Source organism: Cervus elaphus, chromosome 21 (genome assembly GCF_910594005.1).
Source record: "Cervus elaphus chromosome 21, mCerEla1.1, whole genome shotgun sequence".
Lineage (NCBI taxonomy): Eukaryota > Metazoa > Chordata > Mammalia > Artiodactyla > Cervidae > Cervus > Cervus elaphus.
The window spans coordinates 7,231,087-7,253,583 of NC_057835.1; the positions used below are offsets into that span (position 1 = coordinate 7,231,087).

General features: G+C 62.6%; 1 protein-coding gene across 4 annotated transcripts; it reads left to right on the forward strand.

Moving 5' to 3' along the window:
* The first annotated feature begins 1,248 nt into the window (after window positions 1–1,248).
* On the forward strand, window positions 1,249–22,116 carry GPR20 (G protein-coupled receptor 20). 4 transcript variants are annotated; one of them, XM_043880516.1, is made up of 2 exons: window positions 1,249–1,348; window positions 9,804–13,915. In XM_043880516.1, the coding sequence occupies exon 2, from the start codon at window positions 9,828–9,830 to the stop codon at window positions 10,911–10,913; it is 1,086 nt and encodes a 361-aa protein (XP_043736451.1). In that variant the 5' UTR covers window positions 1,249–1,348; window positions 9,804–9,827; the 3' UTR covers window positions 10,914–13,915. The 4 variants fall into 4 exon arrangements, 3 of the variants coding, with proteins under 3 accessions (XP_043736451.1, XP_043736452.1, XP_043736450.1); XM_043880517.1 differs by having other exon boundaries at window positions 1,272–1,343; XM_043880515.1 differs by lacking the exon at window positions 1,249–1,348 and adding an exon at window positions 8,387–9,014.
* Window positions 22,117–22,497: the final 381 nt, after the last annotated feature.

Below are 22,497 nucleotides of genomic sequence, written 5' to 3' on the forward strand. Positions count from 1 at the left end.
TGCTCCAAGGACCACCCTCCCCCAGAATCTTCCATAGCTCCCCGCTGCCCTCGGAGTCAAGTGCCCATTCTGATCCCCAGAGGGGCAGCCGTGACCCAGTGTGGAAGTCCCCTGCTCACCCCCAGCTTCAGGGCTCACCCCACCCTCCACTCGCAGCCCAAGGGCCTCCCCTGCCTCTGCCCACCCAGGCCGCCCGCCTCCCATCACCCCTGCCTCGGCCGGCGCGGCGATGCCCTCCTGACCACAGCAGGCCCCCCTCCTGCTGAAGCAGCATGTCCCCCCCAGATGCAGAGCGCGGGGACCAGGGCCAGTCCCAGGCCTGAGCCCAGCGCCCTGCCCACAGCCAGCCCAGTGGATGCTTAGCCAAGGGGTCTGGGTGGGTAGGGGACAGGAGACCAGAGGAGGAGCTCAGCCCATCACAGACTTGGCCCTGAGCCCTTCCTGACCTTGACCCTGAAAGCCTGACCCCAGCCTGGCCCCCAGCCTCCTCCCTGCCCAGGGCGTCTGTCCAGGGGGTGGGGGTGGCCCCTCCCAGAGCAGGCCGCCCCGCCCTCCCAGCCCTCCGCACACGCGGGTCTTTCCCACACCCCGACCCTGCGTCCCTGCAGCACCCACAGAGGTCGTGCCAAGGCACACACGGCCCCAGGCTGGTGCCAGCCACACGGACACACCCAGGCATGCCTGTGCCCCCACAAAGCCACGTCCGCCCCCGGAACACACGCACGTGGACACACACAGACCCGGACAGCGAGTGCTGGAGCCCTGGGTCATGGTCACAGGCGCCGCGGGGTCAGAAGGGCAGACAGCGCTGGGGAGGGTGAGGAAGTAGACGGCGCGGGGCAGCCGGGATGGCCGGAGGCACGGCCCTGCCTCTGTGCCCCCAGACAGAAAGGCCCATCTGTGTGAGCCCCCGCCACAGCACACGCGGTACCCCGGGTGCCAGCTGTGCTCCCCAGGACCCAGGTGGGCTCCCCAGACCGGACACCGGGGTGCAGAGAGCCAGGGTGCCGCTGCCCTGCCTGCCTTTCCCGGGTGCTGCAGCCGCCACGCTGCCCTCTGCCTTGGTTTCCCCCTCTGTCTGGTCCCGCCACTGGACTCCCCTGGCCTGAGGCTCCCTCCCCCAAGGCCCTGGGATCAGGCTTCTCAGGGGGCTGGCGGGGGCGGGGAAGCATCCCGTCTGGCCTCACCCCGCCCCACCCCGCCCCCACCGCCGCCTTGCCCAAAAGGAGCCCCGAGCAGGCCTGACGTCAGGCCCCAGGAAGGCACGGTCGGTCTGCACAGCCCGGGAGTTAGTGGCCCGCGGAGCTGCGGCGAGAGGCCAGCTCCTCTCCCAGCCAGAGACGGTGCGGTGAGTCCCCCTCGGGGCAGGCGGGGCCTCCCCTCCCTGAGATGAGGTGGTCAGTGCAGGGTCTTCTCACCCCAGGCAGGCAGGCAGACGGGCAGGCAGGAGGGGGGCAGCGGCGGAGAAAGACTGGGAAGGAGAGAGCTCAGAGCTGGCAAGGGGCTTTGAGGTCCTGCCCCGCAGGGAGCCATTGTATAGACGGGAAAACTGAGGGCGAAGATAAAGTTGCTGCAGCTGACCAGGCTGGGTGAGTGTTGGGGAGGGGGAATTCCCCAGAGCTTGAGGGGCGGCCCTGCTGCCCTAAGCCCCTCCGAGCTGCGGGGTTCAACGCCCTCCTCTGTACTTCCTTCCTTCCTTCCTTGCTTCAGCACTCTCGTTGTCATCTATCAGGTGCCTTGATTTCCCCATCTGGGCGGCCCCAGGAGCAGGGCCAAGGAAGGGGTCAGGGGACCCCAGAGGCACTGGACGAGCCCTGGGACCATGGCTGCCATGGTCCCCATGCTGGGGCAGGGCTGGGGTTGAGGGATCTGTGGGGACAGGCTCCACGCAGGACACGCCCCCCGCCACCCCGCAGCACAAGCCCTTGGAGGGCCGGAGAAACTGTGGCCCGGGGCGCACCCAGCCCCCAGCGCGGACCTTGCAGCTGGCATTGCCCCCGCCTGGCTCGCCGGCGGTGCCTGCCCTGAGAAGGCAGCAGGAACAGGGTCCCGAGGGGGGAGGGCCGGTTGGGAACTGGCCGGTGGCCAGGGCGCTGGGCAGGGCAGACGAGGAGCAGCTGTGCGTCCCGGGGCGGCACTGGGAACGGAAGGGACTGGGCTGGTGGCAGCGTGCGTGGCCCTCGGACGGGCGGCTGGGGCTGCCCAGCAGCCCTCATGTTCTTCTGCCAACATATGCTCACTCTCAGCCAGAGGGTCACCAGGACACCCCGTCCCCTTACAGCTGCATGGCCACGGACAAGTGGCCACCCCTCTCTGAGCCTCGGGAACATCAGAGGCTGCCGTTTCCAAGGCATGGCATGTGGGGGAGGAACCCGACGTGTCTTGAGCACCTGCTGGGAGCCTGTCCGCGGGTGACCTGATGCGATGAGGTCATGCCCATTTTACAGATGAGGACACTAAGGCTTGAAGAGCCCAGCAGGGCTCTCAAATCATCCATTGCTTCCTTTAGCCACAGCCCAGGCCCTGACCCTCATGGCGCTGCCAGTCCAGTAGGGGAAAAGCAAGAAACAAATAAATGTGAAGCTGTCGGGTGACAAGAGGGCTGCAAGGGAAAGAAAGCAGGTGGAAGGTGAAGGTGTGCAGGTGGCTAGGTGGTCCGGGAGGGCCTTCCGGAGGAGGCGGCGCTGGGGCCTGAAGCACACCCGGGGAGGCTGAGCCTGCTCTGCCTGCCAGCTCTCAGCCACCCCTCTGTGGTGCTCTGAGCACAGGAGCCTGCTCCCACCTCAGGGCCTTTGCACCTGCTGTTCTCATCCCACCGCCCTGAACGCTGTCTCCCAGATTCTCCTGAGGCCCCTCCTGCTCCTGACCAGCCAAAGTGGTCTCCCCAGCCACTGTCTAGCCGCCTCCCCCGACCCCACCCCTGGCTGTAAGCGCCATAAGCTGGAACCAGATCTGCCTGAGGCCCTCCGGGCCCCCGGCACCAGGTTCAAGGCCAGGTCTGATGCCTCTGAGACGTGTTTCTCACAGTTCCCCTGACCTTGCCACTGAGCTGTGTGGCCTGGGGCAAGCTGACAGAGCCCTGGACCTCTGAGCCCCCTGCACAGTGGGCCCTGGGGAACCTCCAGTGGCATGGGGCAGGCAGAGGGCAGGGCTCAAAGCCCAGCTGCTCCACGCCCAGCTGGGTGGCCCCAGATGGGCCACTTAACCTCTCTGTGCCTCAGTTCCCGAACAGGCAAAAGGAGGCCAGCAACACCAACGTGGGGCATCTTGGCAGGAGTCGTGAGGCCCTGGAAAGGGTCATCTCAGTGACAGCCCGTGAACCGTGGGGTTACGGCTCTGCCCCAGTAGAGGGGTGTCCAGGAGCCCAGGAGGGGGGCTGTGGGTGCCAGGAGCCTTCAGCGGTGACGCAGACACAGGTGGCATGCCAGGCAGAGGCCAGGCGGGTGCAGCCACGGATCCTGTCCCACCGCGCCAGGGAGGCTGGGCTGGGGGAGACAGGCGGGTGCTACACCTGTTTCAGCATCAGGATGAAGTGAGGGGTGAACCAGGGTGGCAGGGAGGGCTGAATGACATGCAGCAGGACCCCCACGTGTGGCGATGCCTGGGGCCACCCCTCCCAGAGAAACTTGCATTTCCATTAGAGCCAAGACCTCGGCCAAGGGCTCTCGGACGGTGCTGCATGGGGCAGAGTCAGGCATGCTGGAGCCAGGCGCCCAGCACCCAGCCCACACCCAGGTGACCCTGTCCCTGAGCTGGGCGGAGGGAGCCCTGACCAGGATGGGGACCTTGATTCCAGCTGGTGCCCCCTGGGGCCTTCTAGATGACCCAGAGCTAGTCTGGCCCCCTTGGGGCCTCAGTAAGGGCCCAGCCGTCCCTGGATGGAAGAAGCAGAGGCTCAGGCTAGCCAAAAACAGCAGGCCATGTTCTCAAGCAGATGCCATGAGACCAAAAATAATCAGCAAAATAAACAGGCAGGTGGTTTCTCCAGTAAGGGCTATTTTGGCCTTGGGAGGTTGTGAGGGTCACCCCGTCGGGGGCACAGGCATGTCCAGGTACTCCGTGTACCCAGAATCCGATTGCACACGGACCCCAGGTGCAGAGATGCCCACCCCACTCTCATCCCACTCCTGCTGGGCCGGGAGCCGGTGGACCTGGCTTTGATTTCCTGCTCCATCAGTTTCACGCTGTGTGTCCTAGGGCATGACACTCACCTCTCTGGGCCCCCACGTCCTTGTCTATAAAACCCAGGACTGCCATGTGGGTGCAGAGTGTCTGACAGCGACTGGCCCATAGTGGACGTTCCGGGCACCTTGGTGGGGAAGGTGGGCCTGTCCTCCACACTGACCCTCCTGGCTCCAGGTGTGGGAGCTACAGGAAGGACACGGGATCTTGGATCACACGCCCAGGCATCTACCTATTTCCCAGGGCCGAGGTCAGGGCCCCTAGCTGCCCTGGTGCCGTATGCGGCAGGACGGGAGGCAGCCAGTCTGTGGGCTTGGCATCCGCTAGGCAGCTGGGCAGCTACAGGACACACAGGCACAGCAGCATGGTTCCAAGAGAGACCGAGACGAGGTCAGGATGGACCCCGCCCTGGGACACTGGCGAGAGGTCAGAGTGGCCCGGGCCACCCCACAGTTTCTGGGCAGTTACTGGTGCCCTGAGCCTCTGGGTCTCAGCCTGTGTTTCTGGACACACAGCAAAGATGCAAAAGCCATGAGACGCGGCAGCGGGCATGGCCCCCCGTCAGTGCCCTGGGTGTGGGCCCTTGGGATGACGGTCAGGCTGGATAGAAAGAGAGCCCCAGGAGAGGACAGGGTCAGGTAACTTAGGAAAAGATGCTTATTCCCTGGGAATTCCCTGGGAGCACCACAAAGGCTCTGAGGATCTGTGCACTGAGTACCCGGGCATCTCCCCAGAATGGGCAGGCAGGCCCAGGGGCACCGCCGTCCGGGTGGGAGACCGGGGGCCTCCAGCAGGGCCGCTGTTGTCATCACGCACCTTCCGTGCAGGGGCCCTGCAGGTGTGTGTCCACCCAGCACCCCCAGCTGTCCTCACGACGTCACTTGTTGGCTTGCTTACTTGTCCACTTAGAACACCAATCCCAGACTCACAGGTGAAGGCACTGAGGCTCTGAGACTTTAACCAAATACCACTGACAAGCGCCAAGGGCCGGGGGCGGCGGCGGGGAGATGACGGGGACCCATGGACCCAACGGTCGGGGGGCGGGGTGGGCTTCCTGGAAGAGGTGTTAACCCTGCTCAGCTGGGAAGCCTGATGAGTAGTGAAGGTGGAGCTGAGGGCAGAAGCCAGTTCAGGCGCTGGGACTCCAAAGGGGCTTGGCCAGGCTGGGAGGGCCCCGAACGCCTGGGTGAGAAAGGGGCCTCGTCCTGCTGGCCCTGCGGACTCCCGCAGGGGTTCACTCAGCCGGAGAGAAAGATGGGTGCAGGTCTGTGCCCGGCCGTCCTGGGCGCTGGAGGAGCCAGCCCACCTGAACTGCTTGCAGTCAGAACAGTGGGGCAGTCCTGGGCCGGAGGGAACCAGGGGAAGAGCCCCCAGGAGAGCTGGCGAGGAGGAGAGAGGCTTCCTGAGGAGCTGGGGCTGGAGGAGGCCCTAGAAGTCAGGAAAACTGCAGGGGTGGGAGACGGGGCGGCGTGGGAAAGGCACGGAGGTTGGGGGGTGCCTGAGGCATCCTCCTTCGGTTGAAGTGCAGGGAGACGGGGGACAGGGTTCCCCCAGCTTTACTCAGAACCTCAGGCGTTTCCCAGGGAGGACCCCTGCCCCCGCAGCCGCATCTCTGAAGGCTAGTTGTGGCCAGATGCCTGGGGGTAGGGGCGTCTCAGGGGGGAGCAGACCTTCACCCCCTCCCCGCCCGTGCATGCCCAGAGGGTCTCCCAGGGTGGGGGGGAGCAGAGCACCCCACCTGCCCCCTGCCCCACCTCTCCACACCTACACCGGGAGCTCGGTCTCAGCAAAGGCCCACAACAGCCCCGAGGGCAGCGTAATGCAGCCGTTTCTGTCCCCACGTCACAAGAGAAGAGACTGAGGCTCAGAGAGAACCCCTGCAGGGCCAGACCCTCACCCAAGGCCCAGTGGGGCCATGAGGGGCGTGGGGGCCCGTGAGGGAGGCCCGCAAGGTCACCTCTGGCCAGAAGCCTGCCTCCCGCCGAGCTGTATCTCAGCACCCAGGCTCTTCGCAGTGTTCAGCCTCGGTTTCCTCTGCATGAATGGAGGAGGCCAGGAGCCATTGGGTGAGGAGGTACCACCACCAGCACCCACTCTGCCCAGGAACAGATGCCACGCACCCACTTGGAAGCTGCAGAAAGAAGGTGCTGCAGCTACATCACTGCGGGCAGGGAGGCGGAGGCTCAGAGAGGTTAATCAGTACTGGGGCGAGCGGTGGTGAGTGGGGACCGGCCCCCAGCCCGTACCTCCTCCGCTTGTTACTCTTCTTGTTGTTCAGTTGCTCAGCCATGCCCGACTCTTTGCAGCTTCATGAACTGTAGCACGCCAGGCTTCCCTGTCCTTCACTGTCTCCTGGAGTTTGCTCAAACTCCATTTTTGTCCATTGAGTCAGTGATGCCATGCAACCGCCTCATCCTCTGTCGCCCCCTTCTCCTCCTGCCCTCCTACTGGGTATCGTTACTGTTCATATATTCCCTGCAGTGCCCACCCTCCCGCCCATCCCCAGCTGTCTGTCACCAGCTGTGACATCGCAGGCCAGGTGTGGACAGAGGGGTGAGGGGCCGCGGTGGAGAGAGTGAGACGGCCCGAGCCTGGAGGGCTGGCAGGCGCGTGGGGTAGGGTGGGGTGGGGCTGATGCTGAGCCTGTGGGGACGCGGGGGGCGCTCGCACTTGACCAAAGCGGATTCAGGGTGTGGGGGACCTGTCCTGTGGAGCCTCAAGGAGGACGGGGAGCTGAGAGAGTGAAGACCAGGGGCCCAGGGACGGAGTGTCCTCCCCGAGCCCGTGTGGGGCGGGGGCTGCTTAGCCCAGACACTCCCAGCCCGGCCCCTTCCCAGCCCCAGACCGGGGAGCGCCCCAGGTCGTGGGTTCATGGGGCCGCAGCCGGGCCACCACCACAGGGTCCAGGGTCTCCCCATTCGAGTTCCTCAGCTTGCAAAGCAGAAGCGATGGTGAGTAGGTGCCCCAGAGAGTGGTCACTGTGTGTTCTTACCGTGAGAGGTGCGTGCCGGAGATGGGTGAGTGGGCCGGCACAGTGGGGGTCTGATCAAACAGAGACAGCCAGACTCAGCAGCGGGCAAAGAGGAGGAGCTGAGGGTGTTGGAAGCCAGGGCCGAGGGCCCAGGCTGCGGCCATGACCCAGGCTCCATGGGACAGATGCGCAGGTTCCTGGCGTTCCGGGATGGAGCTCAGTGTGTGAGCAGGGTCTGCGCCCGGCGTGGGGCCCAAATGCTGCTCAGACTCTCGCACCTACGCATCAGTGTGTGCGTGACGGACGCCCTCCGTCCTCACCTGCCCGCCTCTGCAGCCCCGGGCCCACTGCCCCGGCCCACAGCCATCAGCGAGCTGCTGGCCCGCGTGCGAGGCTGTCCCCGGGGACTGTCCCGGGAGGGCAGGCTCCCCGGGGCCGGCGTCATCCTGCGACTGTCTCCCAGAGGAAACGTCCTGTGATGTTTATCTGTCTCGGACCATGACACGGATGCAGACTCCGAACAGACACATCGGAGAACTGAAAGCACGTGGAAGGGAAGTCAAAAACCGGTCTGCCGCGTGTCCGGGCCAGCTCCGCACTCCCCGGGTCTTGGCAGGGCTTCGGGTTTTTCACAGGAGAGGAGGGACACATTGGAGGCACCGCTCTTCTTCCTGAGGTCCTGGTGCCCCTGGGCCTGGGGATGAGGCCCACAGCCCCACGGCCCAGACTCGTGACCGCCCCTCGCTGCCCACTCGTGCCTATAGAGTCTCTCCCTGCCCCGGACGTCCTTCTCACTCCCCAGCTCCCTGAGCTGCCTGCCAATGGGCCAACACATCCAAGGGCCCTGTGTGTCGGGGGCTGGGGACCCCAGGCAGAGGACAGACCTCCCAGAGCGCCCTGTGAGGGTAAGCCTGGGCCCACTCGTGCCGGAGGGGACGCGAAGGGCCGGCCACGGTCCTGGGCAGCATCAGACTCTTCCCAGCCGCCTCCAAGGGTCAGCAGATGCCCAGGGCCAGGGTCCCAGACACAGAGGCTCAGCTGGAGCCACCTTCTCTGAGTGGAGGATGAAGGTGGCCTGCCCTGCCAGGGCCTCCCTCCAGGCTGCGTTGGGACCTGAGCCTTGGCTAGCAAGTGCTTCCGTGCCCTGCCCACCCACTCCGGTCTGGGCTTTCGATCCCCCGTCCCCCAGCAGGCCAGACCTCTGCTGGGTGGAAGCTGCCAGAAGGAGCCTGTGCCCAAGGAGGGGCAGTAGCCGGCCAGGGGAGTGGACAGCAGGCAGCCTGTTCACACAGACGCCTCACTTCCCTTGGTCACCAGGATTGGGGATGTCTTCCCTTCCCCTACAGCTGGGGAGGCACACTTTACCGGGGACCTCCCTCGTGCCTCCCTCTCCTCCCTGTTTCTCCCCAAAGCCTTTTCCTTTCTCCTGAAAAAGCCAGAAATGTCCATATTTGGAGGATCAGCCCAGTCCAGGGTGGGGGTGAGAGCCTGTTAACCCTTCATTTATAAACAAAGGGATAAATCTCAGCAAGTTAAACAGCTCAGCAGGAACATAAACAGAGTGGGCGGCTGCAGCCCCCCACCCACCCCCAAGCCCTAGTCTAGGCCAGCAGGCCGGGATTGCAGCGTTTATTTAACTCACGCCCTGCTGCTGCTGCTGGGACCTGGCTCCAGGCTCCAGCCGCAGCGAGCCACCCCACGTGAGCCTCCGAGACAGCAAAGGTGGCCGTCTCTCCAGGCTGGGAAGAAACCGGGGTGGCCAGGGGCTGACTCTCAGCAACCCCAGTCCCAGGCCCTTGGGCAAAAGACCCACATGAGGACCCTCACCCAGGGCACTGATCTGGTGCCAGCCGTGGAGGAGGTGAGAACGGTTGGGTGGCCTGGAGGACAGCGGCCGGGGTGCACGGGCGTGGGGACTGGGGGCTGGGCAGGCCGTGGGCACAGCTCTTGCCGAGCAGAACTTGGCTTTATTTGGTACCCACTAGTGTGATGCTCTGCTTCCCTGGTGGCTCAGACGGTGAAGAATCCGCCTGCAATTCGGGAGACCTGGCTTCAATCTTGGGCTGGGAAGATCCACTGGAGAAGGGAACGGCAACCCACTCCAGTATTCTTGCCTGGAGAATCCCATGGACGGAGGACCTGGCAGGCTGCAGCCCATGGGATCCCAAAGAGCCGGACACGACTGACCGACTTTCACTCACTCACTCAGTGATACACTGAGCACTGCTCAGTTAATCTTCCCAGCAGCTCTGCAGTCCCAGTGATACAGATTGGGACTCATCGTGAGGCACAGAGAGGTTAAGTGACTTAGCTAAAGTTGCGCAGCAAGTGAGGGAGGAACTGGTCTGGAGACAAGGCTCGCACAGCACACACTTGGCCTCATCTTGCCTGTCGCCACACTACTCTCCTCTGTCTTGTCTCTGTCCTGGTGACAGTCTTGCAAGGCTTTTCACCTCCTGCAACAGTGAGGAGCAGGTTCCGAGCATTAGCACGCGGCTAAAGCTCCACGCTGGCAAGTGCCAGGGCCAGGCCAGGCAGAGGTATGACAATGGAAATGTCAGGGTGCTGGGTGGGCAGCCGAGCCAGGAGGGGTCCAGCCTCCGGGCAGGGCTCCAATAAACCCAGGGTAACCGGTTCTCCTTCCTTCCAGGCCAGGGGAGCGCTGGCCACCGTCATGGCCTCCATGTCTCCCCTGGGGCCCTCGGCCGGGGCAGCCCCCAATGCCACGGCAGCAGCGGCGGCGGCGTGGACCAACATCAGCCTGCCGGAGATGCCCCTGTTCCACCGGTTTGCCCAGCTGGACGAGCAGCTGCACGCCACCTTCCCGGGCCTGTGGCTGGCACTGATGGCGGTGCACAGCATCATCTTCCTGGCAGGGCTGGTGCTCAACGGGCTGGCGCTCTATGTCTTCGGCTGCCGCACGCGGGCCAAGACGCCATCAGTGGTCTACACCATCAACCTGGTGGTGACCGACCTGCTGGTGGGCCTGTCCCTGCCCGCTCGCTTCGCCGTCTTCTACGGCGCCCCCGGCTGCCTGCGTTGCGCCCTGCCACACGTCTTCGGCTACTTCCTCAACATGCACTGCTCCATCCTCTTCCTCACCTGCATCTGCGTGGACCGCTACCTGGCCATTGTGCGGCCCGACGGCTCCCGCCGCTGGCGCCAGCCGGCCTGCGCCAGGGCCGTGTGCGCCTTCGTGTGGCTGGCCGCCGGCGCCGTGACCCTGTCCGTGCTGGGCGTGACGACCACCGGCGGCCCCTGCTGCCGCATCTTCGCGCTGACCGTCCTGGAGTTCCTGCTGCCACTGCTGGTCATCAGCGTGTTCACAGGCCGCATCGTGTGCGCGCTGTCGCGGCCCGGCCTGCTGCGCCAGGGCCGCCAGCGCCGCGTGCGGGCCATGCAGCTGCTGCTCACCGTGTTGGTCATCTTCCTCGTCTGCTTCACGCCCTTCCATGCCCGCCAGGTGGCCGTGGCTCTGTGGCCCGACGTGCCACGCCGCGCCAGCCTCGTGGTCTACCACGTGGCTGTGACCCTCAGCAGCCTCAACAGCTGCATGGACCCCATCGTCTACTGCTTCGTCACCAGCAGCTTCCAGACCACCGTCCGCGGCCTCTTTGGCCGGCGAGGAGCAGAGTGCGAGCCCAACGGCTGTGACGTGGTCAGCGTGCACAAGAGCTCCAAGGGCTCAGCCCACCATCACATCCTCGGGGCCAGACCGCGAGCCGTCACGCAGGCCCTGGCTAACGGGCCTGAGGCTTAGTCGGCAGGACTCTGCAAGGCAGCCAAAGGTTGGGGCCGGGCTGGGCAGGCCAGGCCGGGGACAGCGCAGATATCCGCTCTACTCGAGTGGCAGATTGGGTTCCCCTTGGTCGATTGGTGATGGTTGCCCAGTGCCCTGCCTGGAGATGAAGTCAAAGGCCACTGTGCTGTGATTGACTGACAATGTCTGCCAGGGGCTGTAGATAGGATGTGGTGGACTGAATGCTGGTTATTTGCCACCCCTGGGGTATATTGTGTCCACTGAAGACCCAGAGGGGTAGCCAGGAGCTACTTCCCACTTGGATCATTCTACCCCCAGAAAGGGTTCCTGCGAAACAGGGACAGAGACTTTTAAGGTACTAGGAATTTCAAAGAGGGTTTAAAAAGTGACCTGAAGAGGTCCCCTCCCCACCTCTCCCCCCTCATCACCCTGCCCCCCAGAGACAGAAGAGCTAGAACAGAAGGGAAGAGGCCACAAGTGTTACGTGAGCAGATGAGAGGGGTTCACACCTTCAGGGCCTGCACTTGAGGCACCTGTGACTCACCCAGAAAGACAGGCTGACCCCGTGGGGCACTCCGCTGTGAGAACTGTGTTGTCTGGGCTGACACTTGCACCCCACAAAGGAGACGCTGTTTTCTACCCCCTCCGAGCGAGGAGCTGAGTGGCACACGCAAGAGCCCTGGCTGGGCGATGGGCAAGTCAGAATCAAAACCCAGCCCCACCTCCTCCAACACCCCCACGCCTGCCCCATGGACACAGCTCACATCTTCCCAAAGCGCCCCCAACTCCAGGAACCGTCTCGGAAGACCCTGCCTGCTGGCCCAGGAGGGCAGTAGACTCCCGGCCCCATCCTGTGGCTGCGAAAGCAAGGGCAAAGACAGACTTGAACCCAGGCCTGCTGGCCTAAGGCCACGTCTGGCCACGCACAGAGCCCTTGTTCTCCCTCTCGCCTGGCTCACCGTGCCTACCTGCCTTTCCTGCACACATGCGTGCTAAGTCGCCTCAGTCATGTCCAACTGTTTGGAACTCCATGGACTGTAGCCCGCCAGGCCCAGGCTCTTCTGTCCAAGGGATTCTCCAGGCAAGAATACTGGCGTGGCCATGCCCTCCTCCAGGGGATCTTCCTGACCCAGGGATCGAACCAGCATCTCTTAAGACTCCTGCGTTGCCAGGAGGGTTCTTTGCCACTAATGCCACCTTTCCTGAGAAGGGAGCATTTCTCTGACTTGGTCCACTGGCCGCCTCCTCTGAGCTGGACTCCAGGATCACCTCCATGTACCTTCTGTTGAATGTTCAAGCTCCCAGGAGCCCTTTCTAAAGACTGCTGTTTCGGGGAGGACGCCTGTTTTGAGAGAGGAGCTCTGGGCTTCCCAGGCACCTCTAGTCACCAGGCTCCACCCTCACACATGGCCACTACTGAAACAGGTGAGATGGAATTTGGCCTCAGATTTGCCCCCTTGTCTGCAACGTCCCATGGGATAGGTGGCTCCAGGCAGAGTCCCTCATCCCCCAAGATCAGGGCCCTGATGCGAGGCCTGGATGGGAGGCAGGAGGACCATTTATATCCCCATATATCAGATGGGAAAACTGAGGCTCGTGGAGGGAAAGGACCTTTCCAGGGTTACAGAGTGAGTACTCAGGCCAGACTGTGCAGCCAGTACGATCAGCTGGAGTCCCGCGGGGTCAGCGCCTGTGGCCCCAGGACCTCGTGGAAAGGCCAGGGTGGGGGTGCTGGAGCCTGGGGGAGTCCAGGGCTTGCTCAGTGCAGTGGTAGGGGTGCTGGGCCCAGGTGCTCGAGAAGCAAAGGGCCGTGGTGGTCAGCATTAGCACCAACATCCTTGGTCCTTCCTGGGTGCCAGGCAGTGTGGGGCCTCCCCCCACCTCCCAGCTCAGAGCAGGCCCATGACTCCCCAGGGACCCAAAGCTGCACGGGGCACGGGAGGGGCCTGGCTCTCGGGAAAGGAGCACACAGGAGTGGGCTGTCTGTTCCACGAAGCCCGTGGTGACAGCGATGCTGACCCCGGGGGGTGGCACTAATGGTGGGCTCAGGCAGGGAGGCTCTGACAGCTTTGTCTCTCCCAGGCCTGCGAGCCTGAGCTGGGCAGTCACACAGCAGAGGAGGGAAGGTCAGTGCCCGGTGTTTGCCGCAACCCAGCAGCACCTGTGGCCTTTCCTCCAGGGTCCGCAGCCCTGATTCGATGCCAGGTTCTCACTTTAATTCATACTAGAGAGTAAATGGCTGACACTAGCTGACTTGTGCTTGGGGGTGGAGGAGTTGCAATTCCTCTGGGACACTCCCCACCTCTAGGAGGAGGGGGGCTCTCAGCAAACACTGATTGGGCACCTGCTGGGTCCCAGGTCTGTCCCGCCCCACTTCACACCCACTGTCTCGCTAATCCCCGCCACGTATGGAGGTAAGAGTCCAGGGCAGAACTGGGATCCAGAACGGGGGTGGCCAAGCCCCCTCCCCTTGTCCCACATGTGAAATCCCACCGTCTGGCCTGGGCTCCTCAGGGACTGGAAGACCGTGGGGACGCAGGAGGCCAGGGCCCCGGGTGAGCCTTCCACCGCCCTGAGAGTAGTCTGATGGCCTCATGCAGAACCCTGGCTCACTGGGCCTCAGTTTCCCCCACTCTCCACTTCTCCCCCTCCCCTCCTTGGCCTTGCAGCTGGCGGGCAGGGGGCTGGAGGTGAGAGGTTCACTGCACATGACTTCATCTGAGCCCCCACCATTTCCTCAGACACTTGCTCCCTCCTCCTGACGGCCAGCTCTCTCCCGCTCCAGTGTCCTCGACAGGGACACAAGCCCCGGGCGCCTCCAGAGGCCAGACTTGTTCCCACAGGGGCCGGGGTGTGAAGCCTCCGCACCGTCCTCTACGTGGCCTCCCTTCCCAGATTTCTGAGAAGCCCAAGTGACGTGAGGTGGCCTGTGTATTTATATCCGATGTAAACAGTCTCCTCGACAAGGCTTCCTCATCCTGAATTAAAACTGTTTATTCAAATCCATGCCCTTGACTCAGTGCTCTGGCTGGCAGGCAGGGGTCGCTGAGAGGCACTGAGGCAGGTGGGGGCCCCCGCGTCCCCCCAGCATTGCTCACTATCCTGTGGCTGGGTGGGGGGGGTCGTGGCTTTGCCATCGCTCCTGGGGCAGGTGCCAGGGCCTCTCTGAAGGGTGGGGGCCGGAGGGGATACAGGTGGCACGGTGTGGGCAGTCTGTGAGGCAGTAGCTGTGTGCCACCCTGGCACACACAGACCAGCAGGGTGAGTGTCCTCACTCTACCTCGGTCCCCGCTCTGCCTGCCCAGGGAGAGAGCACGGACCCGGGCAGGGTAGCCAGACTGTCCACAGCATCTGACCAGATCCCTGAAGGTGAAGGGAGGGCGCGGGAGGGGAGGGGTCAGCGGGTCAACAACGAGGGAGGGACTGTGGTACCACTCCCAGAGCGGGTTTATAAAGCAAGCACCTCCGAACCTCCCCCGAAGCCTGGGTGTTCACCCCCATCTCCCAGAGAGGGAAACTGAGGCTCCGGGCATCCAGGAGGGGGCTCAAACATGAGCTCCAGGCCCCCAGTCCCTGCCTCACGCGCAGCCAGGAAGCAAGGGTGAGGAGGGCACTGCCTGGGTGGGGGTCATCACTCTCGCTGTCTGGCACCCTCTGAGGCCGGAGGCGTCTAGAGGTAAATATTAGGGCCTGTTTAGATTAAGCTCCATTAATAGCAGGAAATGTCCCTGGGCGCCCGCCCCGGCTTCCTGGAGGCCTCTGATGCTTGAGCAGAGGCGGGGGCCTGCAGAAATGGGTGTCCCACCGATGTCCTGGCTTACACCCTGTCCTTGCCGCCCCCGCCCCCACCCCCCTCAGTCCCTCAGGAGGCTCAGTGTCAACCCGGCCCTGCTGCCCTCCCCTCCTCAAGCCCCGGGCAGGGGAGCACAGGCGGCCATGGGTGTGAGGCGGACCCCTGAATGAACTGAAGACACCCATGGGGCTGGTCACCCCCCCAGTATCCTCCCACCCACTGGGGCAGGCCGCATGCCCATGGGTCTGCGTTCCCAGTTCTCAGAGGAGAAAGCTGAGGCTGGGTGATGGAGTGGGGGCAATCCACGGCTCCCCAATGCCACCTTAAAAACAGAGCTAGAACTCCCCACCCAGACCTGCGTGACCCCAGGGCCAGCACCCCCCCCCACCTCCTGAACCTCGAGAGGAGCCAGGAAAGCTGTGGGCCAGGGAGGTGGGCCCAGTCCGCGGAATGTCAGCAAACAGGAGGCTGCCCCCGGTGCTGGGGGGAGGGGGCTCCCTGTGCTCAGGGGCTGGGCAAGTCTGAGGAAATGCACCCCCTTCCCTGCCACCAGCCTCCGGCCCTGCTGTCTCCCTGGCTTGCCCATCACCCCCGCCCCCGCCGACTCCACTGGCAGGAGGACACAGGGCTCGCCCACAGCCTCCCTGGGGCACCTGTTCTCTCCCGGGTCTCAGTCTCCGCAGGCCCATTGCCCTGCCGGTCTGCCCAGGACCAACCCTGACTGTCCTCCTTGTGAGTCCCTTCCTCAGGCCCCCAGGACCAGCACCCACCCCGCTTCAGGACAGACCACAGGGCCCAGCTGTGCCCTCCAGAGTGGTCGCCTGCCCACCGGCACCCTTAGCCCCTCGCTGAGCCCTCGGGAACTGAACTCCACCACCCCCGTTTCGTCCTGGTTCCCCAGATGATGCCAATGCTCTGCACTTCACAGGGCCCAAGGGAGCCTGCAGCCTGGGGGCACAGCTGGGTGGTGGGAGCTCAGAGCACCCTACCACACCACATGGGACCAGCCAAGTAGATGCAACCCAGAGGGCTTCATGGAGGAAGAGATGCTCAAGGCTCTTTCCTCCTGGTCCTCACCTGGCCGGCCTGGCTCCCAGCTCTCCGAGGTGGGCCTCTGCTGAGGTTGGGGTATTGGGAAATTTCTCAAGCATCAAGTGCCTGACAGGTTGGCAGGGCCAGGGCCTTTCAGCCCCATGCCACAGATGAAGAAACTGAGGCTCAGTGGGTGTGTGGACAGAAGCCCATGCACCAGAACCGCACTTGCTCATCCCAGTCCAGCTCACCCGCGGGTCTCTGGGACTCCTCCAAGCCTCGGCTCTGCCCCCTGTAATAGGAGCCTGCTCCCCAGACCACAGGTGCCCCCTGAACTGAGACTGGAGACAGCTCTCACAGGGCCTGAGACAAAGCCGAGGAGTCCCTCCAGATCCCCTTGCTCCCTCTGGGCCCCAGTTTCCTCGTCTGTCATCCGGAGCTCAGAATGAACGGCGCCCAGGGTGTTAGACCCTCAGCTCCCAGGTCAGCGAGGACTGAAGTGGGAGATACTCTGTGTCTCTGAACCAGCCTGAGGCCCTGCTCCCCCTGCCTTGCAGCCCCTCAGCTTCTCGGGACCCAGTCTTGGGCAAAGAGGTGACCTCATAAGGCCTGGGATCCCCAGTCACCCCCCAGGGGCACCCCATGGCAGAGTGGGGGCTCCTGTTGGGGATCCAGATGGAAGTAGGGGTGAAGCGTGACCGCAGTGCACTGAACCTTCACATCCAGCGGCCATGGGGGTGAAAGGCACCCATGTACCCCAGGGCCTGGGGACCAGTGGCCTGGGGACCCACTTCGTGGAGGAGTTCTAGGGCCTGCGAGGGTCTTCCTGTCCCACCCACCCCCATGGGCACCACTCCCAGTTGCCTGCCAGGGATTGAGGGTCAGGCTCTAGTGCACAGGGTGAGGTCCAGGGCTCTGAACCCTACTCTACCCTTTCTCTCCAGAGCAAAGCTGTGGGGGGCAGCTTCTGGGACCTTAAGGCTGGAGGCTGATGGAGTGGGTGCCACAGCCCAGCCCCGGGGCAGGGGTAACATGGTGTTCCACCTGCATCAGGCCCCTTGGCCACACCAGCTTCTCCAGCCATGGGCAAGACAACAGTATCCACGAGCCTCAGTTTCCTTCCCTCTGTCAAAGGGTGTGTGCATGTGCATGTATGTGTAATATGTATGTGTGCATTATCGTGTGCCTATGTGTATCTGTATGTGTGTATCTGTGTGAATGCACGTTGTGTCCATCTGTTTTGTCTATGTGTACTTATGTATGTGTGTGTAATATGTGTGTGCTGTTGGGTGTCTGTGTGTGTGTACCTGTGTAAATGTATATGTGTGTTATGTCCATATGTCTATGTGTATATGTGTACTTGTGTATGTGTGTGTCCATTGTTGTGTGTCTGTGTGAATATGTACATGTGTGTGCATTGTTGTGTGTCTGTGTGCATGTATATGTGTATCTGTGTGAATGTATACATGTGTTATGTCCATATTTTTGTCTATATATTCATATGTATGTGTGAACATGCATTGTGTGTATGTAATATGTGTGTGTGTCTTCCCACAGTACTCAACAGTCAATAATTAGTGATTAAACTGAGCTAAGGTCTTCCCCTCTGGCTCAGCTGGTAAAGAATCCACCTGCAATGCAGGAGACCTGGGTTTGATTCCTGGGTTGGGAAGATCCCCTGGAGAAGGGAAAGGCTACCCACTCCAGTATTCTGGCCTCAAGAATTCTATGGACAGTACAGTGCGTGGGGTTGCAAAGAGTCAGACCTATGACTGAGCGACTTTCACTTTCACTTTCATGGGAAAAGAAATAATGAAGACCTTTTTGGGCTTCCCTGGTGACTCAGGCAGTAAAGAATCTGCCTGCAATGCGGAAGACCTGGGTTTGATCCCTGGGTTGGGAAGGTCCCCTGGAGGAAGGCATGGAAACCCACTCCAATTTTCTTGCCTGGAGAATCCCCCTGGACAGAGGAGGCTGGCGGGCTACAGTCCGTGGGGTCACAGAGTCGGACACGGCTGAGTGACTAAGCGCAGCCCAAGCCGAGCTAATGAAGGACGTGGGGCTTCCCTGAGGAAGACCCCAGCACAGCCATTCATTTCCCTGCATTCCTTCGCAGCGCCCCCTACCTTCCTGTGCCAGGAGTGACCTGAGGGCCTGCCTCCCAACAGGACCCCTGCCCTCCCCATCCACGCGTGTGTGTGCACTCACACGCACACACACATGCACATGCACACCCTTGGCACACGGACTGGGACTCCTCCGTCCTCTCTCATCCCTCTGGGTTAAGCCCTGTCTTTGACATTCTGGCCTCAGGCAGGCAGGACGCCTGGGTTCTCGGAGCTGCCAATGATCTCGGCGGAGTGCCTCCCAGGCTGGCCCCAGCCCCTCCGGCAGATTCCCTGGGAGGCCGGCTGGATGGAGGCGTCTGGGGGCTGAGGCCACCAGGTGGCGCTGCTGGCCCAGGAGAGGCACCCAAGGTGTCTGCCGCCTGCTGGGACCCAGGCTGGCTGGGACCTCCCTGTCACCTCCACCATCTGATCCTTGGAGGGCAACCCTGGAAGGCTGCCTGGAGGAGCTGCAGCTCCCTTATCCTCCGGCGAGAAGGGTGGCACTGCCTCAAGAAGCCCCTGACCCCTTCAAGGCAGCCCCTCTTTCCAGCCAGAGGGGAGGCTGGGTGGGGCAGTCATGGACGGGGAGGAGCAGACAGTGAGCCAGCCCCTCTTGGCAGGCTCGGAACAAGGCCGAGACTCCATGACACACGGGAACGCTGGCATCTGTGGGCAGCTAGGGCTCCCCTGAGACCCTACCTCCTTCTCCAGCATGCGATTCAGGGAAGCTGAGAGCCCCCCAAGGCCATACGCAGTCCCCAGGTTAAGAACCTCATTCACTGTCTCGTGAGCCCAGAAAGGGTCAGACAGCTGCCCTGAGTCACACAGCCTGGCAGTTGAACAGGAGAAGAGAATCGTGACCGAGGGCTGGGCTGTCCAGACAAGCGGCACTGGGCGTGTCTAATCACAGTGCTGCCACCAGCCCCAAAGCCAGGCAGGGAGGAAGCAGGAATGGATAGACAGGTGGACGCCAGGGAGCGTGCCCTGGGTATGAGTCTCTGCCTGCTCAGGCAGAGGGGACAGGCCCTGTACTGGACGCAGAGGGCAGTGACCCTAGGCCCTGGCCCGACAGCTGGGTTGTGCCGCTGCCCATGCCCCCACCTGCCCACGGCCCATCCACGCCGCGGCCCCTTGGGGCAGGCAGCCGCCCCCTCCTAGGCTCCCTGAGGAGGTCAGCCCGACCTCCAGGGGTGGCTCAGGGCCTAGGTTCCTGGAGACAGACGTCAGGTGGACTAGCCTCTCCCGACATGTCCCATCGGGCACCGGAGGAAGCTAGAGTCAGGGTCCCTGGGGCCAAGACCCTTGGCGAGCCTCACGGAACAAGGCCCAGCCTGTCCCTCCCTCATATTCCCTTTTATTCTCCTGCCTCTGGGACCTGTCACCCATTCCCAGAGCCCCTCAGGTTTCCCCGAATACCAGGCCTTTGCTGGGCCGGGGAGATGGAGACGACCCTGGAACCCTGAACCCTAACTCTTTATCCCAGAACCCCCACGTCTTCCCTGCATCCCTCCTCCTTCACTGCCATGGCTCCAGAACCTTCGTCCGCTCCCTCCTCCCTGCTTGTGGCCTCTGCCCACCCCATCCCCTCACGGGAGTAGCCTCAGGCCTCGGTGCTTGCCAAGGACCCCTCGAAGGGGATAAGAAGTGAGAAAAAAAAAAAAAAGAAGAAGTGAGGGGCCAGGCAAGGGAGGCGAGAGAGGGAAGTTTGTGGGCCTGAAAGCGGGCTTCTGGCTGGAACACTAAGCCCTGGGCCTCCCGGGAAAATCCTGCTTGCCTGGTGTCCCTGGTGGCTGCAGGCAACACACGCAAGATCCCTGCAGTGCTATTAGGACGGCATGTCCCCCACGCCTGGGAGGGGCCCCCTGGAGACAAACTGGACCCCGCAGAGGGGATGCTGGGCGTGAGGAAGGGCATGCAGAGGCCCCGAGTGAGAGCCAGCCCACAGGATGCAAGGAGAGAGGGGAATGGACAGGTGGGGCGGTCAGGGGCCCTCTCAGCCCTGAGCCAGACACACAGTGAGCTCTCCAGAAAGATCCGTGCTTGGGGGGCCAGGATCAAATCCCAGATCCAGCCCTTGGTTGCTGTGTGACCTTTGGGCAGGTGAGCTAGCCTCTCTGAGCCTCACCAGTAAAGTGGTCATACTCACTTGAACTTCTCAGGTTGTTGGGATGAAAATGCAGGGAAGGGACAAGGGGTTCCACCGATCTCCACTCACAGGCTGATGGGGACAGTCCGCCGATGAGCCACCCAGCGGGCACTCACGGAGCACGCACTGGGCTGCCTGGCGCGGGGTGGAAGAAGCCACAGTTCAGGGAGCCAACCGCCTGCTCCAGGGCGGCGAGGTCCTGGCAGAGACCACAGCTGCCCTCCGGGGAGCTGGGGAGGCTCCGCAGAGAAAAGCACGTTTCCCTGGGTTCTGAGGGACGCGTAGGCATTTGGCCCTCAGAGAAGCAGGTGAGGTCAGCAGAGGCTCAGAGGGGTCGGGCAGCCACGCTGTCATGGGAAACACAGGGTCAGAGGCCGGTGGCCTGGCAGGAGGCCCTCAGGCAGGTCACCCTCCTCCCCAGCCTCAATTCCCGCATCTGTAAAATGAGGGGAGGAGCGCTGCCTTGAGATAATGGCCATGGAAAAGGGCAGGCAAATGCTGGTGTTCCCTATTTAATTTTCCATGTTCTTTTTTGAGGCCAGGGTTATTTCTGTGCACATTTGGCTATTTCCAGGCCAGAGCTCGCCCTTTCCCACAAATGATCCCCGCTTCCCAGGCTGCGGTAGGAGGGCTTCCAGGCAGGAGGACGAGGGAGCCGCAAGGGGCAGAAACGGATTCCACCTTTCAACAGACCCCTCAATGGGCAGGAGCCCAGGGTGCCCAGAACCCAGTCTGAGAGCCCCGGGCACTCAGTTCCAGATCCAAGCCCACGCTTTCCAGCTGCAGGGGATCCGAGGCCCACAGGGTGTCGGGGGAGGGGACGACAGGAGTGACCAGCACCACTGGTCATCACCACCAACCCCACCCTCCCAGAAACCAGCCCACCATCGGCCGTCCCCCACCCAGAGGACAGGCCCGGGGCGCCGACACCTGGAGGGCAAGGGGGCAAGGAGGGAGTGTGGGGGCCCTCCCTGCCCTCCCAGGCTCTCTGCCTGTGACCAAGGCGCCCGGGCACCCTGGGCAGCCTCCCCCAGCCTCTGCAAACCCCCCATCCTCACCGCTTCTCCCCACCTCAGGAACCTGAGGGACCCTCCTGGGGCATCCACCACAGCAGTCCAGAGGCCCTGCCAACACGTGGTGTGGCATAGGATGGGGGGCAGGAAAGACCAGGGCCCCGAGGGAAGGAGGAGGCTGGGAAGGACCTGTGGGCATGAGAAGAGGGTGGGAGGCCAGGGAGGAGGCAAAGGTCAGCTGGAGATGGACAGTCTGCTGGAAGCGGGGACCGAGAGCCCTCATGCCAATTGGGGGGGGCGGTGGTCACCGCCCCAGGCCCTTGCAGGGACCCCAAGGACCAGCCGGCTCGATTAGTGATGTCTGTCGTGGGGCCGGGGGGTGGGGACAGGTGTCTGCTCAGAATACTCTGGCTCCGGGACCCTCAGAGGCTTAGTGTTTGAGAGTCTTCAGGTCCAAGAGCTCTGAGTGTGTGGAACTGCAGATTTGCCAATTCCGGAACCTGGGCAGGAAGGTTATCTGCAGGTCTCTCCTGTGCTCAAAAAGTCTGCTTAAAAGCCCTCCTGCCAACCCCACCCCGGCCCAGCCTGGCCCCGCCCTGGGGATTGGGCAGGCCTGGGGCGGTGAGCGCTGGGGGACAGAGGAGCTCAATCCCCAGCTTCAGCCCGAATGTCCGTCAACAGGTGAGCAGTTAAACAGCCACTTGGTGGAATACTATTCAACCATGAAAAGGAATGAGGCTCTGACGCACACCACTGCACGGATGAACCTGGAAAACATGCTACGTGAAAGCCGCCAGATGCACACAGCAATCACACTGTGTGATTCCATTTATAGGAAATGTCCAGAACAGGCAAATCCACAGAGACAGAAAGAAGATTAGCGGTTGCCAGGGCCTGGGGGCTGGGAACAGGGAGGGACTGCTTAATGGATCCAGGGCTTCCTTGTGGGGTGATGGGGCATTCTGGACCCAGAGGGAGGGGTGGTTGCTCAACATTGTAAATGTACCAGACACCACTGAATTGTACACTTCGACATGGTGATTTTATGTTGTGTGAATTTCACTTCAATTTAAAAAAAAAAAAACACTATTAAAAACTCCTTATCTGAGAAGCAGGGAGAGCAACACCCTATAAGACCGTTGACAGGATTAACCAAAAGTACCATCTGTACCTTGTGTGACCCGCCCAGCACTGCCTGCAGCCAAGCCCAGTGCTCAGAGCAGGCAGCTGGGGTGAGTCAGCACAGGGAAGTGTAACCTCCCTGCTGCCTCCAGTCTCCAGGGAGACCCCAAAGGACCCCAGAGAGTGGCCAGGGTCCTCACCTGCTTGTGCATCACCCACCATCCCTGCCATTCCCGTCGGGACCCCAACACCACACAGGAAGGGGGCTGGGTATCCCCAGAAGAGTCTGCATGTGACCTGGGGGCCACCCAGGCCCACCTGTCTCCACGGGCCTGCAGGCGAGGGCCAGCTAAGTGCTCCCAGTGCAGGT

What these genes read in the sequence shown, in the direction of transcription:
- GPR20 (XM_043880515.1), top strand. Translation starts at nt 8,967, where the DNA reads ATGAGGACCCTCACCCAGGGCACTGATCTGGTGCCAGCCGTGGAGGAG. An exon ending in TGGTGCCAGCCGTGGAGGAG is followed by an intron (nt 9,015 to 9,803) that starts GTGAGAACGGTT and finishes CCTTCCTTCCAG; the next exon opens with GCCAGGGGAGCGCTGGCCAC.